The sequence below is a fragment of the Ruditapes philippinarum genome, unplaced genomic scaffold (assembly GCF_026571515.1).
Source record: "Ruditapes philippinarum isolate M1 unplaced genomic scaffold, ASM2657151v2 ctg5318_1_1_1_1, whole genome shotgun sequence".
NCBI lineage: Eukaryota > Metazoa > Mollusca > Bivalvia > Venerida > Veneridae > Ruditapes > Ruditapes philippinarum.
This window is the reverse complement of record NW_026857996.1, coordinates 26318-50096: the sequence shown is the minus strand read 5'-3', so window position 1 is coordinate 50096 and position 23779 is coordinate 26318. Positions and strand designations below refer to the sequence as shown.

Here is a 23779-nt window from a genome sequence, read left to right as displayed (position 1 = left end):
ACCTCTTGAATTTTTTATCCGATTAATCATATTATGCTTTAAAATTGCAAAGTATATAAATTGAAAGGACGTTAAACTATTTATAGTATTTCAAAATAAGCAATTGAAAAGACATTTATGAAATCCTTTTTTTTAAGTTTTTAACATGAACGAACAACATAATTCGGTAGGCACGAGGCTTTGTTAACCATGTGAAATTGATGAAAAAGTTAGTCTACAAAATCATGATAAAAAGGAACAGCACTGTCTGTTTAGAATCTGTTTCTTATTGATTAACGCAAAATTAACGTCAAATTGATCTTTTCCGCCATCCGTTGGTGCTCTTCCAAAATAATAAATGATAACATAAGCACTATTTCACAATATGTAAAACAAGAACAGGTTATATCTAATGTGATAAACGTTGATGTGATTTATGAAAGTAGCCTAAAAACAGAAAAAATAAGCAGCCACCAGGGGGATGGTTAACAATACATCTATATACAAAAAGAAAGTATATGTTTACTTATATGAATTTTTTTTCATTCATGAATGAAGTTCGTCCGAGTAAAAAAGCACAGTATTCAGGTTTACATGTATTCGTACCAAAGTAAACAATAGATGGCAAATAACAGGATCCTATTAATCCCGGCCCATAGCATGCAATCAATCATTTACATTGTCTGCCGCTGTAAGGTATAAACTGCATGTTATAACAAAACTCAATATAATGGGTCAATATGATGACTTATTGCTATAAACAGTGATAGATCAAACACCATCACTCGTGTTTTGACTATCTGAATTTGACGTAAACACGATAAATAAAATTTCTAAGTTGCAGGAATGCTAAAAGAAAACAAAAGCAAACTGAAATCAAACACATGACTCGTAATGCAAATGATGTAAAATAAGATGAACAAGGACTCTGTTAACGTATACGTAAATTATATTTACTGGCCGGTATTGTATTCAAATACAGTAAAGACTTTAAACTTACGGTGTGTCAATTATCGTCTCAGGGGTTTCAGTGGCCGAGTGATCAAGGTTGTTGACTTAATACAACTTGCACCTTACCGCTGCTATGTGTTTGAGATGTGAATTGGACTTTGAATTATTTCATGTGAGAAAGTTATGTAGGTATTGACATGGCTAGTGTGTGTCAGTGAGCATCGTCTTGCCATGTTGATCTTTGTTCTCATTTTTTACGATGATGTTACCAACTCACGATGTCATTAAAGCCAAACTTAATATAATGAAATAATAATGAATGAATCAATAAGAAGAACAGATAATACAAACACATAACTAGGAAAGTATGGGATAACATCAGAAAATGTTATTTAAGACTAACAATTATTTAAACAAAAAGCATTAAATTATTTTTATTCCTCAAGGAATGAACAGATCTAAATAAGATATTATAACTTGTGGGACAACCCTTAAGCAAGTTATTTCATTACTGATATTCCATAAAATCTCGTCTCCCACATCTGCAAATCACATTTGATTCTTCGAAAGGGCCAAAATATAAACATGTTTCAGCGTTCAGTTGCTTTACTATTTATTACTGCAGTGCTATCGGAACCAGAATGTTCTAGATTTCACTATGAGGAACAAACTTTAAACAAAATGATTCGACAGGAAATAGCCATGGAGAAACTGCAGGCGGATATGGTGGCAACTCAGCAGCAAGTGCTTGATGCCCTGGGAAAGTTGACAGAAACAACTAAGCAGCTTAGTGACGACTGGAATAATGAAAAGATAAAATTGGAGCATGTTGCAAATGTGTCGGCGGAGGAAACCAATAAAAATGTTAGAAACTTTGCTGTTGAAATGGAAAAACTGAAAGGTAAAACTACTTAGAATTATACTTTACTTAGAATTAACATTATTTGTAAAGTGCTGGTAAAAGGTATTATTCAGTATTGAATTCAACAATAAGTGAACTTTCAATTTAAAGAAAAATAAGTTTTTATTAAGATTTCTAATTAAATTTTTACTTGTACTTGTCAGGATGCTTAGTACCAAGTTTAATCCTATGTAAAGTCAGTTGTTAAATACTCGTAGTAAGTAAAAATAATTATATATGAACACAGATTTGTTAAATCTATTGATGCTGTCCCACATTATTGACCTGGCACTCTTTCATATGACCCTATTGATGGTAAATTCCGTAAACAATACGATATATTTGTAAATCATTATGAATGTAGATAACATCTTAATTAAGAATCCCTCTTAGTGTAGTCGATAAAGTTAAAGAATTTTGACGTAACGTCGTAGGGTCCGCCACTTTTATTTATTTCAAATTCTAATTTCAAAGTAGTCATTCTCTTAAAACTTGTTAACTGTTTTTATGTTTATTATCTGTGAAGTATTTTTGATAACTGCATATATAGCGGGTATGGCTAAAACATGTACGATTGCATAATGTCAAAAGTATAACTGTGGACAAATATGCGTTCTAGATTGTCCGTACGTCTAAGTATTAACGGAAATATCCCGATAAAACAAAGGAAACAACGTCATCAACAGGACAGCAGTATGGGCAGTACGACTGATATTGTCAGTGAAATCGGCTTGCTGATTGATTAATTTGTATTGTGAAGGAGCTATACTTTTATTAAGGATCTTGTAATGAAATAAAATGAAATATAATTGTATAAAAACACTACTTTAAAAAATATTCTAAAACAAGTTGTAGTAGAACGAGTCCAAAACAAAATTCTCGCACGTAAATTAGAAAATAAAGTATATTTTCATAACGTGTTGTTAGTTATGAATCGAACCAGAGACCTTTAGATCCATAGCTCGACATTTATAATAAAAGCGTTAAATTAACCATTTTATGGATATATTCGTTAGATACCATTTGTTATTCAATGATCTTAACAAAAGTTAATTAATGAAGTGCCAGGTCAATATTGTTGGACAATAACATACATGTATATTTCAATTTAAACATGCTTTGTCACTACATATTGTATACAAAAATCTAAATTACATTTATCTAGGACCAACAGTCGCATTCAGAAGTAAGGACCTTGTTGATTTAACACCAACTACTGGAGAAACGCTTGTGTTCAAGACGACGACGTTGAACGAAGGTCTCGGTTATGATAACAAGACCGGGATATTCACAGCACCTGTAGCGGGAACATACACGTTTTCTGTGCAGTTTTGTGTTTCTGGTGGGAAAAATATGTATTACGCAATAGTTGCAGATGGTGTTGAAATAAAGAAAGGATGGTTCTGTGATAAGGATTGGGTTACATGTTACACTACAGACAGTGTTGCCGTACTTCAAAAAGATTCAAAAGTTTATGTGAAGTGTTCTTACAGCAGTAGTTCATTAACAACTTCAAGTAACTACTGGAATACATTTTCAGGTGTACTGGTGCAAATATAAACCTTCAATTTGAAATTGGAATATTATGTTAACATGCATTTTATGTTTATATTCTTGTGTGTGTTTCTTTCGCATGAAGTATATGTTATTCAATTTACCTTGATTTCAATGTATGTCAATTATATTGCATTTCATTTACGCAAATGAAGAATATAATACGGTGTCAGATCAGTTTGGAAAAAAATGGTAGACGCATTGTTTATATCGTATAATAAACATATGACCTTAAACTTGTATCAATGTAATAAAACATTATTCTAATATAGAAGTTGCACAAAATGCTATTGGTGTTGAAATAATTATGTTAAATCACATTGTGATCATATTGTGGTAAAAGTTAGATATGTCCTTTGAATAATGAGGGTCCATCAGCCGTTAAGGCATAGAAAGCACCTTTCGCTTGCTGCCGAGTACAAACCCCTGACATGTAATCAGTCATGCCTTTAAAGGGTTAATTGTAAAGCACGAAGTAATAATAATTTACTCCCATGCAATTTTCACGGAGTATTAGCCAAAGATCGGAGTTTTCATCCAAAAGTAAGTCACTGTACGGTGCACCTAGATGAACAGTAACCTGAGACAGTATTAAAAGGAGATAACCCTTTTTATTTCATGATTTCTGTCGGGTTTTGGATGTAGCTAAGCAATACAGCTTAGGACCGAGTATTACAGAAAGAGTTCCATTTATTTCGTGTATGGAACATCAAAAGCACATACTTATTATATTAACAGACAAGCTGACAAATTATTTGACTTTAGGTGGAATTGTGACAAAACCCTGAAGCAAATTTGAACCACTCACTCTCGAGACCGTTTCCTGTAACTCAACAGTACCGTTGAAATATAAAGAACACAGTCGTGACCTGAGTAAGTCTCGAACCCACAACACTGTTTTGATAAGCAGCACTGTTAAAGGCTAAGCATTTGCTCTCTTTAAATAATTAACGGAAATACATGCATATTTTGTCAGACATATCATTAAATGTTAGCTAGACACATGCCTAATTAATAAAGGCCATCTTGACATTACATAGCCCCTGCTGCTAACTCTTCCAAATATACAGGAAGGTGTTAACTTAGATATTCAATAGGAATAATAAACGACTACGAGAAAATATTTCGGTTTTTATTTTGAACGCTCTAAGGGATGCAACTCATATTGTAAACTGTGTAACAATAAAACACGGTTATTCCTCTTGTGTTATCTGAAATGAAATTTTAATTCCGTTTATTTCATCAGTACACTAAGGTGGCACAAAGGTGTCATGTGAGTGTTGTTATTTATCTCGTGCGTACGAGATACTATGTCGTGGCCACGAGTTACTAAGTCGTGGCGTCGAGATAGTTATGTCGTGGCCACGTAAGAACAAGTTACTGAGTCGTGGCCACGAGATAGTTAAGTCGTGTGAACGAGATACTATGTCGTGGCCACGAGTTACTAAGTCGTGGCCACGATATAGTTAAGTCGTTTGAACGAGATACTCTGTCGTGGTCACGAGTCACTAAGTCGTGGCCACGATATAGTTTAGTCGTGAGCACGAGATGAATAACCAATCAGATTACACTATTTATATGAATTTTCCTAATTAACTAAACATGTATACAGTACAAGGAGTCCCCTACTTTACCTGGCTGTAAAAGTGTCATTTATAAATACAAGTTATTGATTAATTAATGATTTTACATTTAGCGTCATTGTGACCTAGATGTTTGACCAAATGGCCTGAAAATTCACGTTCAATGATCTTTCTAGGTTAAATTAACTATTGTCTATTCCATCTAAATCATTCAGCAGACAAGGATTTCACATGAAGTGTTTTAAATTACCTTGACCCTTGGCTTTAAACATTCCTATAGGCTATCTACTGTCCATGGGCATTGTCCCTACCAAATAAAATAAACAACTCAAGTTATCGTATAAACAATGTTAACAGACCGTTGTATGTACAAACTGACCAATTCTAACCACAAAAGGCGATAACTTAGTCAAAATTAATGTCTGATTTATGGGCCTTAGAAGGTGCTTTTATAATATAATTCTAAAGACATGTATCAAGTTTTAAGTGAACACTACAGTATTTTTAAAGATTAATGTTGCACTTAAAACATAATTTTTCCTTAGTTTAAAAATTCATAGTGTAATCTGATTGGTTAATTATCTCGTAAGCACGACTTAGTTATCTCGTTCCCACGATATAGTAACTCGTTGCCACGATTGATATCTTGTTCCCACGATATAGTACCTCGTGGCAACGACATAGTATCTCGTTCCCACGATTTAACTATCTCGTGGCCACGACATAGTATACGGTGACCACGACGTAATGATCTCGTGGCCACGTCATAGTATCTCGTTCCCACGACTTAGCTATTTCTTGGCCACGACTTAGTAACTCGTGGCCACGACATAGTATCTCGTGCGCACGAGTTAAATAAAAAAACACATGTTACCTTTGTACCATCGTAATACACAAACTTACAACGGATTGGATTTCGCTTCATGGGGAATATTCAAATCTTCTGTAACTAACATACTAAAATGTCTGGTAAAATGCTCTAATTTACCTAGTGTATTCCTGCAAGTTTGTTAGATCTTTTTTCATTGAACAAATTTCACATTTATATCATCTATAAATCTAACGACTGTTGCATTATATTTACACCAATAATATTTATTTATTTTAGTAAAAGTGCTTTTAAGAATTGTTTCGATAGGTATCAGTATTTTAAAGACTTTTACAAGAACAATATTCTCGTAAATGTTTTAAGGTATGACAATCCTAATAAGATACCTCCTTACTGAAGAGTATTTGTTTTAGGCAACGACGAGGAATCGAATACAACGAGCGTCATACTTTACTTCTATTTCTCTTTTATTTCTTAATTCTTGTCTATATTATTGAATTTCTTCATACAGAATTGGAAACTTGTTATTCAGAAATATTTATTGTCCTTGCATTTAAGTGTAAAAATGTAGAAAAAAGTAGCTTAGCAACAGAATGATTGTTCATCGCGGAATTATTTCGTAAATGTTCAGTTTAAATACTATAAAACAAATGTGATGACACAATATTAGATGACTAAGTCTTAATATTCCTGCTTGTATAATGTTGAATCACCTTAAGGATATGTTGCCGGTTTTTTACATTTGTCTTTTGACGTCATATCTGTGTATTGCAGGCTTCATAATCTCTGATCCCATTTCAAAATTCCATTTTATTTAGTTCCTCCCTTTGTTTTCTTGTTTAGGGCACACACCGCTTTTCATGGAATGGCACGAGTGTCACATTGAAGGTTCCATGACCAAGTTCTGCACCAAGAATGGCAAAATTTTCTTCAAAATGGCATAAGACGCCTTACTGGTATTATGGGGAGAAATATTGAGGCTACAATCCGGGACGTGGCGGTTACACACGTTATAAAAAATGCCTACATAATGTCATTTTAGGTTACGTAATTATCAGCATTTATCAAAATCATCCACCAGTAAATATTGTGTAAACGCTCAAACACTATACTTATAAACACTTACATTTTTGATAAAAAAAACAACTCATTTGTTTATGCTTCAATAATTTGGTTAAGGATAAACTGAACTCATACATTTACTAGGTTTTCATAAAGATGTAATTGAATTAAAACTTGTAGATTTTTCCCCTTGCTCTCTATTTCCTAGTGTTTCGTTTTCGTACTAGGGTTAGAGGGAAGTCTAAATCATATACAAGCATTTTTTCCCCGTCTTAATTCTTACTCAGTGCCATACTTTTCAGTTAGGGGCAAATCATGTAATTGTGCTGTCCAATGTATACATTTTATAGATTACCTGCATTTGTTTATCTATAATCTGTCTTGTAATCTTGTAATGTATATATCACATTTGTATACTTGTTTTGTCTGTAGTTATTTAAAAACTGGTTGTGTAATTGTCGTTCAAATCTTCATGTATTATGGAGGATAATAAATAAATAATAATAAATAATAATTATACTGGTTAATGATTACTTGATAGGTATCGCAACTTATCAATCCTCAACCCATTTACACGACATGTAAAATTTTTATATTGTTAGAAACAATAAATTGAAAATTTAAAGTACTTTACAGCAAATAATAACGTAACGAAATATATGGACGAAGTGTTCGTTACAATTCGTCTCAATTTCATTTTATTTATAATTAAATGGGGCAAAACTGTTAAATCCATCTAAAACATGTTCTAAGTAATAAAGTAATCTAATATATTCATTTTGTAAAATTACCTGAACAATTGTAGAGGTTAGATTTAATCAAAACATTTCAAATGAACTACAGTGTCTGTTTTATTTTAAGTTAGAGGTTGCATTCCTTAAAAAACATATGTTTTTATTGAAGTAAAAGTAACATTTTATTAAACATTGTGTCCGCTTTAGTGCGAACCTTTTTTGATTATTCAAACATAACTAGGTATTAGATGAACTTGATCTTTTCACATTTTATGGCATTTGATATAATTTTTAGCTCGACTATTCGATAAGAATAAGTAGTGCTATTGTAGTCACCCGAGCGTCGGCGTCGGCGTCTGCGTCGGTGTAACCACTTATGTTAAAGTTTTTGTAATAGTTCAAAGATTTTCAAAGTCCATTGACATATGGCTTTGAAACTTTGCACACTTGTTCACCATCATCACCCCAGCCTGTATACAGGAGCAGGTAACTGTATCAAGCATTTTGACAGAATTATGCCCCTTTTTCGACTTAGAATTTACGTTAAAGATTTTGTAATAGTTCAAATATTTTCAAAGTCCATTGACATATGGCTTTGAAACTTTGCACACTTGTTCACCATCATTACCCCAACCTGTAAAAGGAGGAGGTAATTGTATCAAGCATTTCTTTTTACTATCAAGCACTATGAATAGTCGAGCGTAGCTGTCCTACCGACAGCTCTTGTATGTTGTCAAGATCTCCCTGTGTCAGAACATTAATGAGCTGATTGCCTAACATTTCTGATCAGATAAACGTAATTTATGTGTATGTATATATACGCTTAACACTACTTACGGCGAATCTACGAAGCGAAATGTTTTAAGTTTATTCTACCACGTGAAATGTTTTAAGTTTATTCTACCACGTGAAAAATTTTAAGTTCATTCTTTGTTCTCGTTCTTGACTGAATGAAATATTTCACCGAGAAGCTTAAGCCGTAGAAGTATCCTCGACTACATCAGTGAGACAATTTCGCTATAATACACGCTCTTCATCTCTAAGACCGCGTCTACACCTATTCAAGTTTCTTACATGTCACATTTAGATTAGCTAAATAAATGGCCATTTCAACATTTTTTCAGGCACAATTTTTACTGAAATGTCTCGTTAAGATAGCCCTGGATTTATACCTTTGTCTTTGCAATACTATCATGTTTCTGTAAAATATGTGAAAAAAAGCGGAAAACTGATGCAATTAGCTAAAACAATGGAGTAAATGAAATGTGTACATTCTTAAAAATTCATAAAAATTGAGAAAATGTGACAAAAATTTATTTTTATGCAAATTCTTTATTTGATGAAAGTTATTCACTAAATGAACAAGATCATTTTAAATCCATTTTGACTCTACTTGAAAAAGAGCTCTTTTTTATTTTTTTTTTACAATGAATTTATTTTTATTTATTTATTTATTTTGTTGCTCTTTTGTTTATCAGCGTATTGATTTGTTCCTTTGACAAATACATTGTAATTCAAAGGGCATGTACACTGAATAGTCAGAAAAAAATGAAAATAACAGCACTATCAAACCTTCGGGCACATGTTTTGTGTCAAACTGGTGTAATCAGTGTCTTGACAGCCAAAAACTTGTAGAAAAATAGAACCTGTTCTAATTTTCTTGCAAGAAATTATCTTCATGGATGTCACATAATTTCTCTTTAAAAACCATTCAAGTAGGGTGTCTACACTATCCAATACAAGAAAATATGATACTTGCATTCAAGACTTGGATAGGTGTAGACAGGGCCTTAAGACAATAAAATTATAAAAGATAGTTAAAGTATGTAAAGGGATGCAACCAATACATTTAATTGTGTAAAGATGAGACACAGTTACTCCCCCTCTGGTAAGCTTCCTCTCAACAAGTAGCTATTGCTATCAGAAGGCCCCTGTCTTGGAGTATAATAATATTATGCATGGTCGTAAAGGTAATACATGTAATGATATGCATATTGCAAAGATGCCATTCGATTTGATTCAGTGCGATTTAAAAAATAAAGAATACTGGTTTTATAATGACTTAATTATTTAAATAAATTTTAAGTCATTCTTTTTGTAAAATATTGTACACATTGGAATTACCGTTTAATAGAGAAAAAAAATAATTGGAAACAAGATGTCTTCTGGTATAAGTAGATACTGATATAAGTTGGGATTTTCTTAACTATTAAAACCTCTTGAATGTTTTATCCGATTGATCATATTCTGCTTTTTGAAATTGAAAGGACGATAAACAATTCTTAGCTTTTCAAAATAAGTAATTGAAAAGACATTTATGAAAATCCTTTTTTTAAGTTGTTAACATGAACTCACAACATAATTCGGTAGGCATGAGGCTTTTTTTAAAATGTAAAATTGATGAAAAAGTTAGCCTACAAAATCATGATAACGAAGAACAGCACTGTCTGTTTAGAATCTGTATCTTTGAAGTTTCTGTTGTTGATTAACGCAAAATTGACGTCAAATTTATCTTTTCCGCCATACATTGGTGCTGTTTCAAAATAATAAATGATTACATTAGCACTATTTCAAAATATGTAACACAAGAACAGGTTATATCTAATGTGATAAACGTTGATGTGATTTATGAAAGTAGCATAAAACAGAAAAATTAAGCAGCCACAAGGGGGTGGTTAATAATATGTCTATGTACAAAAAGAAAGTATATGTTTACTTACATGAATTTTTTACATTCATAAATGAAATACGTCCGAGAAAAAAGCACAGTATTCAGGTTACATGTATTCTTAACAAAGTAAACAATAGATGGCAAATAACATGATCCTATTAATCCCGGCCCACAGCATGAAATCAATCATTTACATTGTCTGCCGCTGTAAGGTATAAACTGTATGAATATGAATTTCCATTATAACAAAACTCAATATATTGGGTCAATATAATGACTTATTGCTATAAACAATTATAATTCAAACACCATCACTTGTGTTATGACTATCTGAATTTGACGTAAACACGATAAATAATATGTCTAAGTTGCAGGAATGCTGAAAGAAAACAAAAGCAAACTGAAAACAAACACATAACTCGTAATGCAAACGATTTAAAATAAGATGAACAAAGAATCTTTTAAAGTAAACTATTTTACTGACCGGTATTGTATTCAAATATGGCAAAGATGTTAAACTAAAGGTGTGTCAGTTACCGGCGTAGAGGCATCCGTGGTCGAGTGGTTAAGAGTGTTGACTTTAAGCAACTTGCACCTCACCGCTATGAGTTTAAGATATGGACTTTAGATTCTTTCTTGTGAGAAAGTTATGCAGTTATTGGCGTGGCTAGTTGAACGTTGCCTTGCCTTGTTGATCATTTTTCTCATTTTTTTACAATGATTTTATCAACACTCAATGTCATTGAAGCCAAACATAATATAATGAAAATAAAATAAATATAATTATTAGAGGATTGGATGATACAAATACATCACAAGCATTTTGTGATAACTGATACTTAAAAAAGAATTGAATGATTCCAAATTCCTCAAAGAATGAACCTACCAAAATCAGATAGTTTAACTTGCGAAACAACCCTTTAACAAATTATTTCATTACATGTTCCTCATAAAAGTATCCCGCATTTGAATAGAACATTTGTTTCTTCGAAAGGGGCAAAATATAAACATGTTTCAACGTTTATTTGTTTTACTGTTCATTACTGCAGTGCTATCTGAACCAGAATGTTCTAAATTTCACTATGAGGAACAAACTTTAAACAAAATGATTCGACAGGAAATAGCCATGGAAAAACTGCAGACGGATATGGCGTCAACTCAGCAGCAAGTGATTGATGCCCTAGGAAAGTTGACAGAAACAACCCAGCAGTTAAGAGACGACTGGAATAATGAAAGGACAAATTTGAAACGTGTAACTAACGAGTTGATGGAAGAAAACAATAAAAGTGTTAGGAACTTTGCTGCTGAAATAGAAAGACTGAAAGGTATCTCTCTTAAAATCATACTGTACTTTTAGATTAGGCATTCTTGTCAAGCTCCTAATTAAAGAGAACTGTTTTTGTTCTCAAACAATTAAAATTTCTCTTTGAATTATATACATTCTTTTAAAATTTGTCTTTGACAGCTGTCAGTGATATGCAGACTCTAATTCTTTCATTATTCATTTAATTAAGTTTCACTTACTGTTTTGTTTCGACAAGGACATACACATTCTTTAATGCTTGATTCCATGCTATGTAACAAAATACACGTATAATGTTATATGAACATATATTTTATTCAAACTTTGAAAATAATCGTGGCAGTGGTATAGAAAGTGAGCGGCAGCTTCTATTCTATAAACATTCTCAGTTAAACAGAGAAGAAAAAAAATAACCAATTTCTAAAAAAAGAAACCTTGAAACGGCCAAATTGAATGCTTTACAGGGTCGGTTTTATTGAGCCTGTTAATGGACGTACATGTTCTAATCATTTCTAATTTATGCCGTGTTTAGCGACCTTTTTAATAATATTTCGTATCTTGAAGCATTAAAATGCTACAAAGCAAACGACAAATGAGCGGTTGCAGGCAAAATGACAACGTTTCAAGACTGTAACGACATTTACTTTGACATTTATTAATGTCATTTGGTCATCCATTTAAAAGCATGAAACTACAGTTAAATATATCGTAGTTACTTTATGAAATGTTTTAGACCAACTTACGAAGTGCATCAACAAGTACGAAAAAAGTCAAAAAGGGTCACTAACTTAAAAAGTATGCAGACGGTCCTTCACTGTAAGTTTTCTTTAATGAGAGCTATCAATCTGTGAAGTGTAATACTAATACATTTTCTTTAATGAGAGCTATCAATATGTGAAGTGTAATACTAATACAACACAAACATTAAAAGACGGAAGTACAAAAGGGCGCTTATGTTTCTAACAGAAAATGTTGTTGATCAAGTCAGTGTGCCGTAAAGGTGAACGGACAGACAAACAATAGGAAGGAAAATTGTCCGGAATGACAACTTCAAATCTATATCTCACGGTTTTCTGTAAGAGATAGGAAAGCGAAATAAAAAAAAACATGAAAAGTAAAATCAAATACCGGCTATATGTTTTTCAATGAAAGCTTTTCAAGTGTTTGTTGCAATTCTGTCCATACTGTAAACATTCTACTTTATACATTGACTTTCTTTTAATCTAGGACATTCAGTCATATTTAGAAGTAATGACATAGCAGACTTATCACCGACCTCAGGTAAAACGTTTGTGTTTAAGACGACATCTTTGAACCAAGGTCTCGGCTATAGTAACAGGACAGGGATATTCACAGCACCTGTAGCAGGAACATACATGTTTTCAATCCAGTTATGTGTAGAAGGAAGTCATGAACTATTTTACGCACTAGTTGTGGATAATGAAAATATAAAAATAGGATCGTTCTATGATACCAGAATAACTACTTGTTACAATACAGACACTGTTGTTGTTTTAGCAAAATATTCAAACGTGCAGGTAAAATGCTTGGCATCTCCATGTCGATTACACAGTTCCGGCGTATACTGGAATACATTTTCAGGTGTACTTTTGAAGTCATAGACGACTTTTATTTTGAAAGCGGAACGTGACGTTTACATGTATTATAATTACATCATTTCATAATTTTCATTATAGTGTTAAGACGATTATATCACTAATATTTTTGTACAGTATTAATCAGAGTGTATCGAAATATGAACATGTAACATATTTCTTTTGTTTCATGTCAATTACAGCTCCAGATGTCAATCCCTGTCCAGTGCCTTTACTAATATTTTACTTTAAATTGGCTTTCTTATTTTACATCGATTTCATATAACAAATGTATCATTTTTCATGGACACTTATTTATGTATTGTTCTTTTACCTAACATTTAAACGTTCGAATCGATTTTATTTCAAAACCAATTACAAAGATACAGGATTTTAATGCCAAGAATCTCTCATTTATACGTGAATCATGGGACATATTATTGATGTAAATTATTGTTGTCTATATTTCACGCGAGTAATAAAAATGTTACTTTACTTACATTTATTTCAATGTATTTCATTGATATAAATAATATGGCATAACCGGTTACACTTAGTAAATAATATAGAACAGATGAAATATATAATGAGAAAAACTGTGCATTCCCGTTGTCATATTCATAGTCATATCCAGAGATTGTTTTTTTTTTTTAAATGTCTTTCTGTTATTAAATACAAACGTATTATTTATTGTAGAATACTGAATAAAACAATGTCGAACAAATTATTTAATGTTAAATTACAAAATATAGATAATTTCGCGCATGCATTACCCTCTTTAACAGAATTTAGTCTATTGTCCTTTCAATGTAGGTTCTTTTGTACGATATATATATAATTGTAATAAAACGCTTGTATGCATTACTGCCATTATTTGTTTTATTGACAACGAACTGTTCAACGTATATTATTGACCACGATGTTCTGCTGTGTTTGATTTAGAATTAAAACATTAAATGGATAACGTACACTTGTTATGTTATTTATTTATTCATATACTTAGTATGTGTTACCTCCTTTCATTTGATTTTTATTCAATTGTTTTTACAACGTATATTTCATATAAGTGACATTACCTTTATATTATCCGGCTAGCTTACGGAACGTCGGCGGTTCTACTCAGGTTCCCGTTCGTGCCTGTAATTATGCACGGAGGGGAACGTCGCGATATGACCTATACTGTGTCGATGTGACGTGAAACCCAATCAAACAAACAAACAAAACCTTTATTTTATGATGTAAGTGTATGCTAATTTATTTGAAACCGGCTGCTTGCTGTTGTTTTTGAAACAAACAATCTTTTAGTGGAATACATAGTTATGTTTATGACGGATTTTGTACTTTAAAAACAACAGACATATGAACACTAGTCAGATCTTTACACAAAGGTATCCATGTTTTTATTGTATGAAGGAATAAATACAACTGCAAATTATGTACCGAGAAGCTAAACTAAAACGGTTTACCTTAATTTAAGCCTTTAAGATGAAAGCTTAAACCCTTTTTGGACCCTCCTCTCAATGTCCCTTCCTGAAGCTGAATACCACTAGTGTGGTATGAGGAAACATCGTCGCTGCCCAAGTAGTTCCCGACCAAATGATCCCTAGATTTAGAAGCAGACATATATACCATTTGGTCTCCGCTCCATTTGTAAATCGATAACGCTTGAATAAAGACATCATCTATATAATATGTCAATAAAAATCATCTTGATAAAATTGGTAGGTCAGTTTGATACCAAGCTGTCTGCTACAATCATTTAAAACGTAGACAATATAAACGAATTGTCCATTCGAATTTCCTTTAGTGTCATCTATGTACTCGTCTGTGATTGAAATATTTCAAGAAGAAGCAATTATAAAGCCTAAAAATAATAAAAGAAAATAAGTCGATAAGTGGAACTCAACAACTCTAAAGGATGTTACTGCTTCAATAGATTACTTCCCCTGGAATTTGCTTTTTAAGATCGAACATCATATCATCCAGTAACAATGATAATCGGAATTTGAATACTTCTAAGGAATGTTTCTTATGCTATAAATACTGTATCTTTGAACCAAATCTGAACACCTCTCCTGTCATTCAAAATAACCTCGAACTAAATTTGTATTGAAAGTAGTTCTACCACGTGGTTTTAGAAGTGAACGAAAACAAGAGATGTATTGTTTACTTTTTTATCTATAAATTTACTTAACTTTGGTGGTTTTACTCGAAATATCGAAATAAATTTATTGTATTGTATTGTAATGTAGTGTATTTCATCAGTACACAAACTTACAACGGATTGGATTGTACTTCAGGGGAAATATTCTAATCTTCTGTAACTAACATACTCAAACTGCATTTGTTAATTTCACTTGTTGTTGTTGTTGTTGTTGTTTTTCGTAGATAATTAATATTGTATTCCTGTACATTTGTAATATCTTTTTTCATTGAACAAACTTTCACATTTATATCATCTTAAATTTAACGACTGTTGCATAATATGTACATAAATAATATTTATCTATTTTAGTTAAAATGCTTTTAAAAATAGTTTTGTAAAATATCAAAACATTAAAGACTTTAACTAGCCTAAGAACAATATTCTAGTAAATGTTTTAAAGGTATAACCTTCCTAACATGATACCTCCTTACTGAAGAGTATTTGTTTTAGGCAACGACGGGGAATCGAATACAACGAGCGTCAAACTTTACTTCTATTTCTCTTTGTTTTATTTCCTTATTATTGTCTATATTATAAAATTTCTTCAAACAGTATTGGAAACTTTGTTTTATTCAGAAATATTTATTGTCCTTTTAATTTAAGTGTAAAAAAGTAGAAAAAAGTAGCTAAGCACAGAATGATTGTTCATCGCGGTATTTTTCCGTAAATGTTCAGTTATTATAAAAGCAAACGTGATGCCACAATATTAGATGATTTAGTCTTGTGTGATTTCTTAACCCTCATTCTGTTAATTGGATCAAAATATCTTAAATTAAATGTATCTAAAACAACCCTCATTTATTTTTACTTAAAACAATGTGGTATGTTAAGGAAGTTTTCTCCAATTTCTTGGCCTAGCTCTACTTTAAAAAGTATTTAAAGGCACATTATGCCTTAGAAATCGAATATTTTTAAAATGGCACACATGTTCTATATAATGATTGAATAATAGACATGGGGTATGTGGGATGTTAACGATTGAGAAAAGGAGCGCTGAACGTACAGAAATGTGTCGCGTAAAGGTAGCAAAAAAGAAACAAATTAGTATTTTGACTTCCATACAAAACATCAATTCACTATAATAGTAATACCAATTGCCAACAGAACAATAGAAAACTAAAGATAGTTTAAATGACAAATGATTATATTTTTGTAACATGTTTTTTTTTTCTTAAATAAAAAGGATACATTTCTGAGGCATGATGGGCCGTTAAATATTCTAGAACTAATACGGGATATGGGATACGTTGGTTCAAACACCTATTGAGCAACATATGTTCTTCATTTTTTATATCCTAGTGTCCGGTTTAGAAAATAAATGTTAAAATATTAATTATATAATTATTAAAAGTATCTTTAACTGAATAATGCTAAAATTACGAACACAATTGGTAGTTGATATTTTCAAAGTATAATAAGATAAAAGCAAACAGATTAAATATTTTAATTGACAAGATCAATATACTTTGATAGCTTTGGGGGAAATAAAAAAAACCTCTAGACTTAGTAGATTAATGTGGTATTGTCAATAAGTCACACTTAGCCCAGGAAAATCGTCAAACACGTGTTTGAAATGGATGAGTAGAGAGACAAAGACAAATGACAAGTGACAAAGATATTTATTATACAGAAAAAAAGCGTAAGGTCTTGCTTGTGAATTAATTGCCAATGAAATAAGTAATATTTTCAAACTCAGGAGCAGATAACTCGAAAACGAGCTTGGTGACCAACAACTTTTTTCGCTTGAAATGAAATATTTTTGTTATCATGCTTTAAAATCATGCAAAATGTTGATAAATTTTATTGTACGGTGTATTTTTTTCTAAGTAACTGTAGCATATACGGCATTGAATTTATGATAAGTTTGTAGGCGGGTGGAAGACTTTTGCAATTTAATCACTTTAAAACGCCAAGAAAATAAACTTATTATAACAGCTGAGAGATAGATAAAGTATATAAAGGGATGTAACCAATACATTAAACTGTGCATAAATGAGACACGGTTACTTCCCCTCCTTGTATGCTTTCAGTTTATTTTCCACTCCACAAGTGACATCAGGTATCAAAAGGTCCCTGCCATTGAGTATATTATCATTTGACATTGTCGTATGGGTAATAATAATATATACATTGTTAAGATGATTTAAGATTAAATTTTACAAAAAGATAACAGGTGTCATAATTATGTTAACATATTTTAGGATATTATTTTTGTAATAGTAATATATTATACAAATGATTAACTCAGTGACGGAGAAATATAACATATAAATTGAAAATAAAACGACTCCTGATTTAAAGTGGTATATTTCACCATGGTCTCAAATGAGGTATGTAAATTGACAGAACGATTAGTACTTCTAAGTTTTGTATTTTTTAAAAATAAGCAACTGATGAGCTGAGGAAATTGTTATTGAAAAAAATCATCTCTGCCAAAGTTTTTTTAATTTTGTTCACTCTGCTGTTGTAGAATGTCATGCCAATTTATAAAACCCTTCGTCTTTAAAGTTTTTAACATGAACGAACAGCATAATTCACTAGACATGAAGCTTTGTCTTAACCACATGAAATTGATGAAAAAATTAGCCTACAAAACCATGATAACGAATAACAGCACTGTCTGATTAGAACCTGTTTCTTTGAAAGTTTCTGTTGTTAATTGACGTCAAATTTATCATTCGCGCCAGCCTTTGGTGCAATTTCAGAATAATGAAAGATTACATTAACACTATATCAAAATATGTAACACAAGAACAGGTTCTATCTAATGTGATAAACGTTGATTTAGAAAAGTAGCACGAAAAAATGAAAAAAAATAAGCATGCATCAAGGGGATGGTTAATAATATATCGATATACAAAGAGAAAGTAGATGTTTACTAACGTGAAACTTTTCATTCACAAATGGATTTTCATCTGAGAAACACCATATTCAGGTCTACATGTATTTGTACCACAGAAAACAATAGATGGCTAACAAAACACGGCATGAAATCAATCATTAACAGTTTATGCCAGAAATAAAAAGAAAGTTGTTAACGTAAACCACTCTACAGGCCAGGAAAGATTTTAAATTTTTAGCTAAAGGTGTCTCAATTATCGTCTTAGGGATATTCTTGGTCTAATGGTTACAGTGTGGCCATACCACGTGACATTGACGTCGTTTTCGGCATCATTTCCAAGACAAATGTTGCTCGATTCGGAAAAGAAAATAGCCGTAAATATTTTATTTCTGTACCAATTTCTTTGGGATATGCACCAGTCTACGGGGAAAAATATAAGCTTTCCACAGAATATTGGATATTTGTCCGTTTATAAGACGTTTTATCAAACACTTTGCATAACCTTGGAAGTTGCTTGTATCAGAGCGGGCTTCAGTTGCAAGCTATTTCGTTTTCTGGCGTTATCTGGTCTACGCCATGAATAAAAAGTCAGGTTTACATCAACCGGGAGTACGGAAGGCAAAACTCTACCTTAATATGTTCATATTTTTATTATGAATGACATAAATCTTATATTTTTCTTCAATTGTCAATTCTGGCACCAGTTCCAAGTCGAAAGAAAGGACTACAGTTTAAAGCAGATTTTAGAATCCGTTGCAAATGCAAAGCATGTAGCAATACTAAACGTGGAATAGAAAACAGAAACCCTAAATATCGCCCAAAACGGCAAAATTGAAAATGTTGATTGACTTAGCTAGCCTGTCCAATGAACGTGCACATTCAGGATCACTTCGATTTGTGTGCTCTGAATAAGGGTTACGCCTCAACACGGCAATTTTTAAAGAGCTATTTATACGTATAACCATATACATGTATATATAAAGAACCTGTAGCAATGTTTTAGTATGATAGATTCAGATTTTTAACACAGTGGCACTCGTTGATAAAAAAATATTTTTACATCCTGTTTTCATACCCACGGTAACCGTTTTTTTGTGAACTGGATATAACTTCGTTAACTTAAGAACACTATTAAATTCTATCTATTTTATAATTGCATTTATTTCTGTTGATAAACTGCATATCTGACAAATTTAGTTAATTATATCAGTCAACTCAGCTTTATCAGAGAGCTCACCAATATACATCGTTCATAAACATTGTTCATAAAGAGAGGAAGGGAACGGAATATTTATGGTTTGAAAACATTTAAATCGAGTAGAACCTTGTTAACAATAATGTCTCTTTCAACTGAATAAAAACGATAGGGATATTTGGGACTATTTCTTATCGATGTGGTCATTGGCTGTAAATGCATGGATTATTACACGCGGCATGACCTGCAGATGTCCTCAACTGGCTTTTTGTAGCATTTTAAGATTTAAAAACGGACCACACATTAAAATCTAAAACAAGATAAACATGACGCATATACTAAATAAGTGAATTATCTGATATGTAAATAAAGCAGTAAGTCATTTGACAGTTGAAGGATAAAAATTGAATATACTCTTCAAATGTAATCGCAATTTTAGTAAGCTTATGTTAGCTATCAATTATTCAATGGACGCATCAGTGTCATATGGACCCTAGTCTTAGATCTTGCCGATGTTGCTATTACAGATGTTAATGTAAATATTTATATAATTATTGATAATCATTGTTATTTCCGTCTTTTTGAATGTTTTGTTTTCATGAAATTTGACTGTGATCGATGGCTATTGGTTTGTAAAATCATTTATCTGTTTACTATTTTCTACTTTGTTTACTCCACATGGCGTCCATTCTCGTTCTTATTCATGGCTATTTTAGGTCTTTTTGATAAATAAAGAATCATAAGTAATGCAACTAAGTAACAATACTATCAGGTTTACACGGCAAAGTTCCAAGTTCAAATTGTGATTTCGTTTATCAAATTCTATAGAAATTTATTATACAACAATTCCAGAAAAAATATAAATCTTTAAAAAGTTTCTCTTTTGAGGACAGAAAAACCTATTTGTCACTTTCACGAGTGTCAGTGTTTGTCAGTAACTCTTGACAAAAATAAAGTGAAAAAATACCTTTAGCTTTACAACACTCGCGTTAAAGTGTAACCCTTTCCATAGCATACAAACGTGTTTTTTTATTTTAACTCTTTCTCTCACTGAGAGCACATATATTTTCTTTCGCCATTGTGAAATAGAATAAAACACATTTTACTACATAGGATATATAAGATGAGCAATACTTAAAACCTCTTCAAAACGAAACCAAAATATTATTTTCCGACAGGACTAAATCTAAGTGATTTGACGTGCACTATTGCGATACAAGTATAAGTGTTATTGCTTTAAGGAACAATCAGTTTTTTCACAATCTCTCTGTGAAAGATCAAAAATGATAAACTAAATTGTAGAAAGAGAACGGTAGGCATGTTGCTTCGCATTTGCAACGAATTCTAAAATCTGCTTTAAACTGTAGTCCTTTTTTTCGACTTGGAACCGGTGCCAGAATTGACAATTGAAGAAAAATGTAAGATTTATGTCATTCATAATAAAAATATGAACATATTTAGGTAGAGTATTGCCTTCCGTACTCCCGGTTGATGTAAACCTGACTTTTTATTCATGGCGTAGACCAGATAACGCCAGAAAACGAAATAGCTTGCAACTGAAGCCCGCTCTAATACAAGCAACGTTCAAGGTTATGCAAAGTGTTTGATGAAATGGCTTATAAACTGACGAATATCCAATATTCTGTGGAAAGCTTATATTTTTCCCCGTAGACTGGTGCATATCCCAAAGAAATTTGTACAGAAATAAAATATTTATGACTATTTTCTTGTCCGAATCGAGCAATATTTGTCTTGGAAATGATGCCGAAAATGACGTCAATGTCACGTGGTATGGCCACACTGGGTTAAGGTTGTTGACTTGCGGTTGTTGACAACTTGCACCTCTTCGCTGTGAGTTTGAGTCATGAAATGGACTTTGGATTCTTCTATGTAAGAAAGTTGTGCAATTATATGCGTGGTTAGTTTGTGTCGGTGAACGTTGCCCTGTCTTATTGATCTTTGTTCTCATTTTTACAATGTTATCAACACACAATGTGATAAGCCAAACTAAATATTATGAAACAGTAATCAATAAATTTATGAAAGGAACAAATAAATTACAAGCATTATGTGAAAACTGATATGAAAGAATGGGATAAAATCAGAACATGTTATTTTAGGCTAACAATTATTTAGATAAAAAACATTGAACAGTCAAGTCCTAAAAGAATGAACCGATCTAAAAGAGATTTAATAACTTGCGAAACAACCCTTCTACAAATTAATTCATTACAAATATCTCATAAAAGACTCCCGCATTTGAATTTTTCCACTTTATCGACGATAGGGGAGGCAAAATATAAACATGTTTCAAGGTTTAGTTGCTATACTATTTATTACTGCAGTGCTATCGGAACCAGAATGTTCTAGATTCCATTATGAGGAACAAACTTTAAACAAAATGATTAGACAGGAAATAACCATGGAAAAACTACAGGCGGATATGGCGGCAACTCGGCGGCAAGTGCTTGATGCCCTAGGAAAGTTAACAGAAACAACCCTGCAGCTTAGAGAAGACTGGAATAATGAAAAGATAAAATTGGAGCATGTTGCAAATGTGTCGGCGGAGGAAACCAATAAAAGTGTTCGAAACTTTGCTGCTGCAGAAATTGAAAAACTTAAAGGTAGAATTATTTAAAGTTATATTTTACTTACAATTTGCTTCAGTTGCAATCTTCAGAGAAAACAGATAGAGATGCATTGCATTCAACAACAAGTCTATATTCCTTAAAACGTTTTTAAAGTTAGTTATTCAAACTACATCTATATTTACTTGTGCTTGTCAGAAAACATCGATGGAACCTTTGGTTCACATTACGTAATTATTTAAGTCACATCAATATATCTAAATATTTTTTTCAAAATCTTATGAAACAGTAAGATGGGTAGTGAAATAACACATTTATTTTACGGTTCCTCGTAACACATGTAAATTCACGTCACACTTTTTGTCACTTGACAAATTAAAAAAAAAACTTGATGAGATTGGTATATATAAAAGTACGATTTTCATAATTTTACGTGATTTTTATGTCATTGTTCTAAAATGCCCCGGTTGAATGATATTGTAAATTAGCTGTAAATAAACTACCGACCACGTATCATTCTGTTTGACACTAACCGTCTTGCCAATCCACTTACAAGTGAACATGCAATACCAAGTGTGTAATATTATGCTATACATTGGTAATTAATTTTTATCATTAACACCTTTCTGTTTCAATTTAAATTACTAAAACTAAAGTCGTAAAATGATACCTTAAACAATGAACTTTTGTATGCTTTCCATCATGTTTTTTATCACCGAATTATTAGTCCCGCATATTTTCGTATATCTGTTATGAATATTAATTCACGTTTTGAGTAATAACCACTTTAAGTTTTCCCAAAATTACTGTTTTCTGGATGACATAACTTAAAATCAAGTCTACTTAAGCATTAAAGTATGATATGTTGTAGTCATCCGCCCTAGGCAGATACGCATGCGAGAAATGCGAAATGCATCACTATTGAAAACCCGTTTGCTAAAAAGGTCTATAATACATTTAATACATCGATGGTCAGTATGCTAATTACCAAGTTTAATCTCATCCTGTATTAACTTTTAGAGAATCAGTAAATAATGATAAATTTAAAGTAAAGACGGACAAAAATTTAAAATCTATTTGTGACATATATTTTAATTTACTTATATTTGTCTCCGCATATTGTTTACACACGTGGTATTATATTTATAGGACCCACAGTCGCATTCAGAAGTAAGGACCTTGTTGATCTAACACCAAGTCCTGGAGAAACACTTGTGTTTAAGACGACGACGTTGAACGAAGGTCTCGGGTATGATAACAAGAGCGGGATATTCACTGCACCAGTAGCGGGAACATATTCGTTTTCTGTGCAGCTTTGTGTTTCTGGTGGGAAAGATATGTTTTATGCAATAGTTTCAGATGGTGTTGAAATAAAGAAAGGGTGGTTCTGTGATAAAGATTGGGTTACATGTTACACTACAGACACTGTTGCCGTACTTCAAAAAGATTCAAAAGTATACGTAATGTGTTCTTACAGCAGAAGTTTTTTAGTAACTACGAGTAACTACTGGAATACATTTTCAGGTGTACTGGTGAAATCATAAAACTTTAATTTGGAAAAGAAATTTTACGCTAGCATGTATTTTATGTTTATTTTCTTGTTTTTGTTTGTTTCTTTCACATGATGTATATGTTATTTCATTTCCATGGATTGCATTGTATATCACTGACATAAATCAAATGACATTTAATTAATTAAATAAAGAAAATAATACAATTTCAGTTCAGTTTGGTGAAGAATGAATATACGCACTCGATTTTTTCTTTTCAGACAAATAGTATAATA

General features: G+C 31.9%; 2 protein-coding genes across 3 annotated transcripts; both read left to right on the top strand.

Moving 5' to 3' along the window:
* The first annotated feature begins 1489 nt into the window (after window positions 1–1489).
* On the top strand, window positions 1490–23743 carry LOC132751715 (uncharacterized). Of its 2 annotated transcripts, none has more exons than XM_060741929.1 (2): window positions 1490–1831; window positions 23143–23735. In XM_060741929.1, exons 1-2 carry the CDS (start codon window positions 1516–1518, stop codon window positions 23535–23537), a joined length of 711 nt encoding a protein of 236 aa, XP_060597912.1. In that variant the 5' UTR covers window positions 1490–1515; the 3' UTR covers window positions 23538–23735. The 2 variants fall into 2 exon arrangements, with proteins under 2 accessions (XP_060597912.1, XP_060597911.1); XM_060741928.1 differs by lacking the exon at window positions 1490–1831 and adding an exon at window positions 21452–22029 and having other exon boundaries at window positions 23143–23743.
* LOC132751714 (uncharacterized) lies at window positions 11258–14102 on the top strand. The gene is made up of 2 exons (XM_060741926.1): window positions 11258–11589; window positions 12795–14102. The coding sequence occupies exons 1-2, from the start codon at window positions 11274–11276 to the stop codon at window positions 13187–13189; spliced, it is 711 nt and encodes a 236-aa protein (XP_060597909.1). The 5' UTR covers window positions 11258–11273; the 3' UTR covers window positions 13190–14102.
* Window positions 23744–23779: the final 36 nt, after the last annotated feature.

Bases quoted from the DNA above. Each gene is read 5' to 3' on its own strand.
- LOC132751714 (XM_060741926.1), top strand. From the start codon at position 11,274: ATGTTTCAACGTTTATTTGTTTTACTGTTCATTACTGCAGTGCTATCT. The intron at 11,590-12,794 runs GTATCTCTCTTA...CTTTTAATCTAG, and splicing joins TGAAATAGAAAGACTGAAAG to GACATTCAGTCATATTTAGA.
- LOC132751715 (XM_060741928.1), top strand. From the start codon at position 21,711: ATGTTTCAAGGTTTAGTTGCTATACTATTTATTACTGCAGTGCTATCG. The intron at 22,030-23,142 runs GTAGAATTATTT...TTATATTTATAG, and splicing joins AGAAATTGAAAAACTTAAAG to GACCCACAGTCGCATTCAGA.